Raw genomic sequence first — 9,482 nt, 5'->3', positions numbered from 1 at the left:
AAAAACCATTAAAATTCAAACATATCTCACCTAGAAAGAAAAATACAAAGTAAACAGCTAATATACCATACTTAAAATGAATATAGCTTTTAAGTCATTTTGTTTACATTAGAATTAGATCATTTTCGTACAAGTAAATAATTACAAGATTAAAAATATTAGGGTCCATTTTTCTTTTTGAGAATGTTCAAAGACATCAATTCTTTCATATACAAAAAAATCAATAACTAATACCACTTTTGTCATAATTAAACTACCATATTTTAAAATACAATTAAATTTTTTTCTAAAATTCAAATAAAAATTATACAACTTAAAAATATAATTTACAATGAATATTAATGTATCGAGTTTCTATAATAACAATATCACACTTATTATTTATAAGGTAAATGTTTTTAATATACATGTTTTATCTATTACGTTACGAGTATTTATATAAATAACTATTATTCATTTTTTTTATTTAATATAAAAAAATAACATATTTTTTTAATATATATATGTGTGTGTGTGTATATATATTAAGTGATGAAGGTAAATGTGCTATGCATATATAGTTTTTTAAAAATATAAATTTTATGTGTGCGTATATATATATATTAGGATGGTTTTAGATGGAGTTTGGCAATATTCATCACGTACAAATCTCACACCACCTCAGCATCCAATTTGCATGACATGCACCACACCCAACCATCACCCAATAAAATATTCGGCGCGACTCCGCCTAGGTGGAAAGGGCTGCGCGCAGGCCAATCCAGTGAAACTGTCGTTTTCTCAATCGGTTTATGCCTTTTCCTCCCATAAAAAAAAAAAAAAAAAACCAATACGGATATGTATTTATCGTAGCTGCGACCGCGACAACAGAATATCACCTTCCTCCTCCTCTCTGCTCTGCCCATCGCTTTGACATTTTTTTCATCCAGAAAGCTAGACTCCAACAACTCTCTCTCTCTCTCTCTCTCTCTCTCTCTCTCTCTCCCTTACCATGAGGAGAAAGAAGAGAGAAACCAAAAGGCCTAACATACCTGCCGCCGTGCTCCACTGGATTCTCTTTACGCGTCACTACCTGGTTCAGTTTCCGTTACTCACCGCTTTCTTCGGTTTCCTCCTCCTTCTCTTCGCCGCCTTCGCTTTCCTCTCTCCTCTTCCTCCTATCATCAACCACCACAACCACTCCTCACAAGTACACTTTCTCTCTCTGTTGCTCAGATTTCTGCGATCATGATTGTATCGTGTTTGTTAACTTTGTTTGCTTGTTTTGCTGTCATGTGAGGTGGACATTTACGTTTCTGTTCTGATCGTTTTAATTGATTAAGTAGCAAGCTAACGATAGCGATTTTCTGTTTCGTGTTATGAATCAGTTAAAAAATGGAGCTAAAGCGGAAGAGTCAACGCTAAGTAAAGAGACGTCGTCGTTTCATGTTCCGGTACGTAATTTATACGAGCCTTTGTTTGTTCTTTAGCTCTTACGGGTCTGTGTGTTTTGCTTTCGCTTGCCTGATTTTTGTACTTGTTTGATTTTCTGAAATACTTAAGAGAAGTGGAGGGCGCTTAGGGAGTCATTTATGGAGCTCAAGGTCATCGAAGTTTTACTATGGCTGCAGTAACGCCAGCGAGAGCTTTGAAAGTAAATTTTACTGGTTTAATACCTGTTGTTTAGTTTCCTATTTATTTGGAGATTTTTAGTGTTGATGATAATCTAGTGGGTTTGTTTATGAATAATTGGAGCGAAGTTAGAGTATTAACCACTTAAAGAAATTTCTAAAAAAGACAGAGGAGTTGGTCTTAGTTGGAAACCAGCCTGTTTAATTGCAGAATGGTAACAGATTTCATGTCTAATTTTGTTAATTTACGGAGGGTTTTTTTTTTTTTTTTTGGTTTCCATTTTTTGGGAGAGAGAAAAATAGCATTGCGATGATTAAGGGTTTCGTTTTTTATTTACTTTGAGTGTAATGTAATCAGATGAGTTTAGACATTAATTTGATGGAGGTGTGTTTTAGATGCAGCTGCTGATACGAGAAAGAATAGTGATCGGTACTTGTTGATTGCTACCAGTGGAGGGTTAAATCAACAGAGAACAGGGGTGAGTTTCTTAGATTTGACGTGTAAATTTGATACAATTTTTTCAATTGATAATTAACTGCAAATCGTCGGCTTGCCTTGAAATGGATAGGATGGTAAATTAGTTTGTGATTCTGAGATTCTTATGACCATTTTGGCCGCAGATAACAGATGGTGTTGTTGCAGCTTATATCTTGAATGCTACTCTTGTTGTTCCTAAGCTGGATCAGAAGTCTTTCTGGAATGATAGTAGGTATGTTGTTTTCGTTGTTAACATTCTCAATTCTGTTTGCTCAAATATCAGTGCGTTCATATTGTTCTGGTGTTTGATGCAGCGATTTTGCTCAAATTTTTGATGTTGACTGGTTCATTTCATTCCTATCAAAAGATGTTACTATCATCAAACAGCTCCATGCAAAGGGTGGGAAAGCGCTGAATCCATATAGGATGCGGGTTCCAAGGAAGTGTACTCCCACATGCTATCTGACGAAAGTTTTACCTGTTCTTAATAAGAAGCATGTAAGTGTTATGCTAAAAGTTTAATACTTGTGTTTACATTGAAGCTTGTAAGTTGCACTTCCTTAAATTCTGTGTTTCTTTTTCCTCACTTCATGATTGTATATGCCTACACGGTGCAACCTAATTATGTAAAAAGCTTTAACTGGACATGAGTTTATCACTCTATCTTTCTAGTTTTGTTTGTTGGAGTAGTGAATTTCAATGTTGCATCAGCAATAGATGCTAGAGGAATTTGATCTGCAAAGCTAACCAAAACATACCTGTATATTGAATTACATTATGGTTAATGTAGTTAAGATTTTAATTTATCATGTTTGAATTAGAATTCATGAAGCGATGCACAAAATTGGAAATAATACAGCTACAGTTCCATCAACATTGGAGGATGAATTTATTATATAGGCAAACCTGGAAATTTCGGAAAGCAACCATCCTTGGCCAAAAGCTGATAAATACCTGTAATTTCAATGTAGAATTTTACATATATAGAATCAGGGACATATGGACAGAATCTGCGCGGTTGTGAAACTGAAAGCCAAGTAGGGAAAGCAGGGGCAAAATATCAGAAACTGTTGGACATTCTTTTCTGTTTCATAATTTTAGAATGTTCTTTAATTTCACTTTCTCTAGCATTAATGACAAATTACTTCTGTTGCTTGAATGCTGCTTCAATTCTTGATTCTTCTTGTTTATTTTAACTGACATTTGCTGGCTATCCTTTGATTATCATAGGTTGTTCAGCTCGGAAAGTTTGATTACAGGCTCTCGAATAGGTTGGACCCAGATTTACAGAAGCTAAGATGCAGGGTCAACTACCATGCTTTAAAATTCACGGACACAATTCTTGAAATGGGCAAAAAACTGGTTCAGAGAATGAGAATGAAGAGTGAGCACTTCATTGCCCTGCACTTGAGGTAAGGTCCTCAATGCTTGATTTATTATAGTCTTCTTCTAGAAACTTCTTTCTGTTATTTGAATCATTGCTGGCAAGATTTTTACTATTGAATTGCATTGGAGATTTTCTTTTTCACCTATGCTAAGTGTAGAATAGTCAACACAGTAGAGGGTCAGATGGGTTCGACAACACAAATTTAACGTTATCATGTTATAGGTTTGAACCTGATATGCTTGCATTCTCGGGATGCTATTTTGGCGGGGGAGAGAAAGAAAGGATGGAACTTGGCAAGATCCGGAGGAGGTGGAAAAGTTTACACGTGAGGCCCTCGTAGTTTCTCAGAGCACATTCTGTATCCCAAACAGTTTACGAAGCATGGTTGATATGTTTATTTTGATGTGAAATGCAGGCAAGCAACCCTGACAAAGAACGAAGGCAAGGAAGATGCCCTCTCACACCAGAGGAAGTTGGTCTTATGCTGAGAGCTCTGGGTTTCGGAAGTGATGTTCACTTATACGTGGCTTCAGGCGAAGTATATGGAGGTGAAGAGACATTAGCACCACTCAAAGCTCTCTTTCCAAATTTCCATTCAAAAGAGACTTTAGCCAGCATGAGAGAGTTGGCGCCATTTTCATCATTTTCTTCTCGAATGGCTGCACTGGACTTCATTGTTTGTGATGAAAGTGACGTTTTTTCTACCAACAACAATGGAAATATGGCCAAGATATTAGCTGGTCGAAGGTATGTGCGCAAATTGTCTTTTGGTTTTATACACTGCAGTTTGTTCAGAAGCAATTCCAAAGACCTCATAAACTGATGAGGATATGTTTATGTGCTCTTCTTGTTTTTGTTTTCAAGTCCAGATGGCTTAACCATCAAAGTATTTCCTGCCGCAAACACATTTTTTTTTTTTTTTTGGTTTTATACACAAAATTATCACATCACATTTGCCTTTAGAACATTTTAAAGACATATGAAATGTTCTTCGTCAGTGCAGTTTCCTAGACACCCCGCTTTATGCTGATGGCTTTGGCAGCTCACTTCACAGTCTATAATATTTTTTTGTGTTGCAGGAGGTATTTCGGGCACAAACCAACAATTCGTCCAAATGCTAAAAAACTGTACAAATTGTTCATGAGCCGGCATAACAAAACATGGGAAGAATTTGCCTCCAGGGTCCGAACTCATCAAATTGGTTTCATGGGAGAACCAAATGAGGTGAAGCCTGGCAGAGGTGAGTTCCATGAAAATCCTTCATCCTGCATATGCGAGGATTCTGCAGCCAAGGCTAGGGCAGGTCTGACTCTGACTCCTCAAAATCGACTGGATGAGGGCCATAAAGATGGTAAAGAGAATATCAACAAGAATGAGACTAGTGATGTGACTGATGAGCTATCAATAGAGGATGATCAGGATTTGACTGACATGGATTATGTGGACAATGGAACAGCGGTTAAAGGTAAAGGTCTGCCTGGTGAAATGCTTTTGGAGGAATTCTTTTCCGACTGAGGAAGGAGACCGCATTTTCCGCATAACAAGAGCAATGAGTCCTTTAACCTAACCCGATTCTTCAACAAATTCTTTTCTATCTTCATCTCCGCCCTTCCCTTTACTTTTGCAACGTCAACAGTTTATCTTCCGCAACTGCATTGTGTGAAAAGATAGACTTTGTACATAGAGAGGCCTTGGCAAATAGAAACTTTTTGTAAGTATAGCTGCTCCATTCATGTGGCTTGTTGTAGGTTGAAAGACACATCAGTGCCTGACAACTGCACTTCTCTCATTTTTCCCCTTATTTTCCGGCGAATTACTCGCCGGAAGGTGAGATGGGTGTAGAACTGGAGGGGCATGAAAATTATACCAGAAAGACAACTCAACAGTGAAAATAAAATAGGGGTTTTTTTTTTGCTTATGAGATTCTTTCTTTGTACTTGAATAGAAAAGGAAGTAGAAAGGAGACTTGGATATAAAAATACAGCAAATTGAAAATGATTCAATATAAAGCTTTATTTATTTTTTGGGGGTGGTGTTAGCATTTCTGTTGTTATAATAATTGTAATAGATTGGAATGACTTCTTTGCTTGGTATCATTGAGAACTTTATGATCTTTCACCATTTCTTATTATTTTTTCCTGTATGTATATTGGACTTGCTATAATTAATTGAAAATAGTTTCTTTACAAATATAAGGTAATAAAGAGCTTTTTTTCTAATTGAAATCATATTTACTTGTTCTTAACTATCGTAATTATAGAGTAATTAACATGAAATTAGATAAATATTTGTGATTCATTATATGAATATATGTAATAGTTCATAATAACTTACAACAAGGTGGATAATATTTATTTTCTTTTTAAAATAAAATTTTATTTTTGAGTTATGATTATGTCATTTATCAATAACTATCAGAATTATAAGACGATTAGTACATTTACTGAGTGATAATATCAATTATTATGACATAATAAATATTTTTTTATATTTTATAATATGAAGTCAATATAATTAAAATGTATTAAAATAACTATAAAAAAATTGTCTATATAATCAAGTATAAATTGTAGAACGACATCGTGTTGTTCCAAGAAAGAGGCGCCAAAGGGCCGGTCTTTCTCGCTAGAAGTTGGAGAGAAATACACGTGGCAAAGATCCTCATCCATTTGAGAGAACGACGTGGCAGCATTCACATCCATAATTCTCTGCCCTTTCTGTCCTCTTAGTTTCTTCCTCTATCTCTCTCTCTCTCTCTGCCTCTGCCTCGCTCCCACAGCAATGGCGTGCAAGCTCCCAGCTCAGCTAGCAACCCCAGGAAAACTCCATCACCACTGTCAATTCACCATCACATCCGCCTTTATTCCCCTCTCCTGGCGTAGGACTCTGTCACCAGAACCTCTCCTCTCTCTTTCCACCTCATTTCCTTCAGGGAAGTGTAATGGAAAGCAACTTGTGACATGTAGTGCTATTGGGACTGCAGAGGCAACAGGGGCAGTGAATTTAGGACCAGGGACTCCAGTTAGACCAACTAGTATACTAGTTGTAGGAGCCACTGGTACTTTAGGCAGGCAAATTGTGAGAAGAGCCCTTGATGAGGGCTATGATGTTAGGTGTCTTGTTAGGCCTAGACCTGCCCCTGCTGATTTCCTTCGTGATTGGGGTGCCATTGTTGTCAATGTAAGATATTTTTTGCTTTCCAAAATAGGGTTTTTTATTTGCTTCAGATGGATTTGTTGGATTTTGATATTGTTTTCTCAATGTTGATTTGATGAACAGGCAGATCTTAGTAAGCCTGAGACTATACCTGCAACAATGGTTGGGGTTCATACAGTTATTGACTGTGCTACTGGGCGTCCCGAAGAGCCCATTAAAACGGTAGGAAGATATCTGTTTAATTTCTTGTTTTCTAGCTGGCTAGTCACTTGGTTCGAAACAGATTAGATGAAAAAGAGGAACTTATGACAAAGAAGGCGTATTATACTATCTTTGCTTTAAATGTAACTATATCTCCTCAGTGAATGAAAGGCCCATAAATTTACTGTGATTGTTATTATATTCAAGAAAATGTTAAATTTTGCTCTTGGCCTCATCTAATCTCTCTGTTCTATTTAGGTAGATTGGGAAGGAAAAGTTGCTCTAATACAATGTGCAAAAGCAATGGGAATCCAGAAGTATGTGTTCTATTCTATCCACAACTGTGACAAGCATCCTGAAGTTCCCCTAATGGAGATTAAATATTGCACTGAGAAGTTTCTTCAGGACTCTGGTCTACCCCACGTCATTATCCGTCTATGTGGTTTCATGCAAGTAAGTGTAGAGCAAACTATGTTCTTGTTCTTATGCTTTTCGTTTTTGTTGTTGTTGTTGGTGGTGGTGGTGGTGTTGGTGGGTGTGTTGCCAGCTTAGTGTAATTCTGTTTATGTGTTAGCTTTACATCTCCCATCAGAGCTCTTCATCTCTGAACCCTCATGGAAATGTGCATTAGTTCCTTGATGCATTTAAAGCAGAAACTAATTTGAGATTGCTTTTTATCCTTACCAAACTAGTAGGAACATGATTATCTGGAAAATTTAAGCAGTGATTGTTCACTCCTGAATAGATGTTTCCTTCTACTTCTATGAAGTCTTGAATTTGCCTTGCTGTCTTTCTTCCACTGTTATTCATTTATTGAGTCTGAATGTTTGTTGCTAATTTAATCAGGGCCTTATTGGGCAATATGCAGTACCTATTCTAGAAGAGAAATCTGTATGGGGAACAGATGCCCCAACAAGAATTGCATACATGGATACCCAGGTTAAAATTTCACAATTGCTTCTGTAATTAATCTTTTGGAGTCAGCTAAATCTGTTATTTTTTTCCTTCCAATTACCATCTAAAAATTTCACATGTCAATAGGATATAGCTCGACTAACACTTGTAGCATTACGGAATGAGAAAATTAATGGGAAGCTCCTCACCTTTGCTGGCCCTCGAGCTTGGACTACTCAAGAGGTAAGAGATATACCAATGTTTAACCTTGATTAAGGTCACATCGTTCAGTCATTTTGGAAGTCTTTTTTGCTGTCTGATGATCTCTGGCCGATCATACCATGCTGTTGTTTAGTGGCTTTATTAGTTCATGCCTTCAAGGTTTCCTTTCCTTTTGTTATGATGTTAATATTTCAATGCATTGGGTTGGAATGATATCCGTTCACTTGGTTTAGGTCATAACATTGTGCGAGAGGCTTGCGGGGCAGGATGCAAATGTTACTACTGTCCCAGTTTCTGTCTTAAGAGTCACTCGTCAGTTGACTCGGTTGTTTGAGTGGACAAATGATGTTGCTGATAGGCTAGCATTTTCAGAGGTAACAAATTCTTATATTTCCTTTCACCTTCCAGCCATGTTGCACGAAGCAAGTGGTTTATCTGCGAGTGCTTCGTCTTGTGCTAAAGTGCTGACCATGTGAAAGATTGTTGTAGTTATGAAAGATCTCTGGGAAATGTGCGAGTATTATTGAAATGATTAATGGTTTTCACTAATAATCATCATTATATGTGATTATATACCATGAATTCACCTTCAAGGGATGGATTGAACTGTCTGCCCTTGTCAACTTTTTCACATCACCTGTGATGAGGACCTTGAATAATCATGTTTTTATCCATGTCTTAGCTTTGCTACCTTTCAATTGTCCCTAATGTCAAATTTTTTCTTCTATACTTTATTTCCCATTTTACCGTATATAGAATAAATTGAAAACTAATAATATTTGTACATAACTGAGCTCACTAATCTCCCCTGCGAGGCTTGCAGGTCCTTACAAGTGATGTTGTTTTTTCCGTTCCGATGAATGAGACATATAGTCTTCTAGGGGTGGAGCAGAAAGATATAGTTACACTGGAGAAGTATTTGCAGGATTATTTCACGAACATTTTGAAGAAATTGAAAGACCTCAAAGCACAATCAAAACAAAGCGACATCTACTTCTGAAGAAACACCATTATGTTACTGTAAATGAAGCTATTTATGTACTTAAGCACAAGTTTTATGTTTGGCAAAATGTATGAATAGGCAACGCCATACATATTCCTCAACTTCATCCTCACTCTTTTCTCTATTCCACTTTTTCTGTCTTTTCCTTTGGTCAAAATTGACCAGTGAAGAATTACTCTATATTAAAAGGTATCAGTTTTTGGAATTACTTTGCCCTCTCTCACGTTATACTCACATTATACTGGGATTGGATCAGTGTATTTTTTTTTTGTAATTTTTATTTTAATTTTTAAACTTTTATGTGATTTGATCATTTTAAGCTCTAATTAGCTTCCACTTGCATTTTTTTTAAGGAGGGAGGGTTGCATTAAAAGATAAGGAACTAGAGTGAAAATCTTAGATAATATAAAGGACGGGCTAAAACTTTTGTTAATACATTCATTTTCATGCCTTATATATTTTAGATACTAGGTGACCAGTTTGCATTTTAAGAAAATGCATTTTGGTATATAATTTTATTTTTCATTTTTG

At 36.3% G+C, this 9,482-nt stretch overlaps 2 protein-coding genes across 3 annotated transcripts; both read left to right on the top strand.

The window, feature by feature from the left end:
* The first annotated feature begins 859 nt into the window (after window positions 1-859).
* LOC7466816 (O-fucosyltransferase 6) lies at window positions 860-5,499 on the top strand. 2 transcript variants are annotated; one of them, XM_002306190.4, is made up of 10 exons: window positions 860-1,189; window positions 1,368-1,433; window positions 1,543-1,633; window positions 2,013-2,089; window positions 2,232-2,320; window positions 2,403-2,586; window positions 3,319-3,500; window positions 3,698-3,800; window positions 3,891-4,222; window positions 4,555-5,499. In XM_002306190.4, exons 1-10 carry the CDS (start codon window positions 992-994, stop codon window positions 4,988-4,990), a joined length of 1,758 nt encoding a protein of 585 aa, XP_002306226.1. In that variant the 5' UTR covers window positions 860-991; the 3' UTR covers window positions 4,991-5,499. The 2 variants fall into 2 exon arrangements, with proteins under 2 accessions (XP_002306226.1, XP_024454381.1); XM_024598613.2 differs by having other exon boundaries at window positions 861-1,189; window positions 2,007-2,089; window positions 4,555-5,396.
* A 681-nt stretch (window positions 5,500-6,180) lies between these two features.
* LOC7466815 (protein HIGH CHLOROPHYLL FLUORESCENCE PHENOTYPE 244, chloroplastic) lies at window positions 6,181-9,159 on the top strand. Its single transcript, XM_002306189.4, has 7 exons — window positions 6,181-6,655; window positions 6,755-6,853; window positions 7,091-7,285; window positions 7,679-7,771; window positions 7,874-7,969; window positions 8,182-8,322; window positions 8,772-9,159. The coding sequence occupies exons 1-7, from the start codon at window positions 6,257-6,259 to the stop codon at window positions 8,946-8,948; spliced, it is 1,200 nt and encodes a 399-aa protein (XP_002306225.1). The 5' UTR covers window positions 6,181-6,256; the 3' UTR covers window positions 8,949-9,159.
* Window positions 9,160-9,482: the final 323 nt, after the last annotated feature.

This window comes from Populus trichocarpa, chromosome 4 (genome assembly GCF_000002775.5).
Source record: "Populus trichocarpa isolate Nisqually-1 chromosome 4, P.trichocarpa_v4.1, whole genome shotgun sequence".
Classification (NCBI taxonomy): domain Eukaryota; kingdom Viridiplantae; phylum Streptophyta; class Magnoliopsida; order Malpighiales; family Salicaceae; genus Populus; species Populus trichocarpa.
The sequence above is the reverse complement of the archived record's forward strand: the minus strand, read 5'-3'. Positions and strand labels throughout refer to the sequence as shown.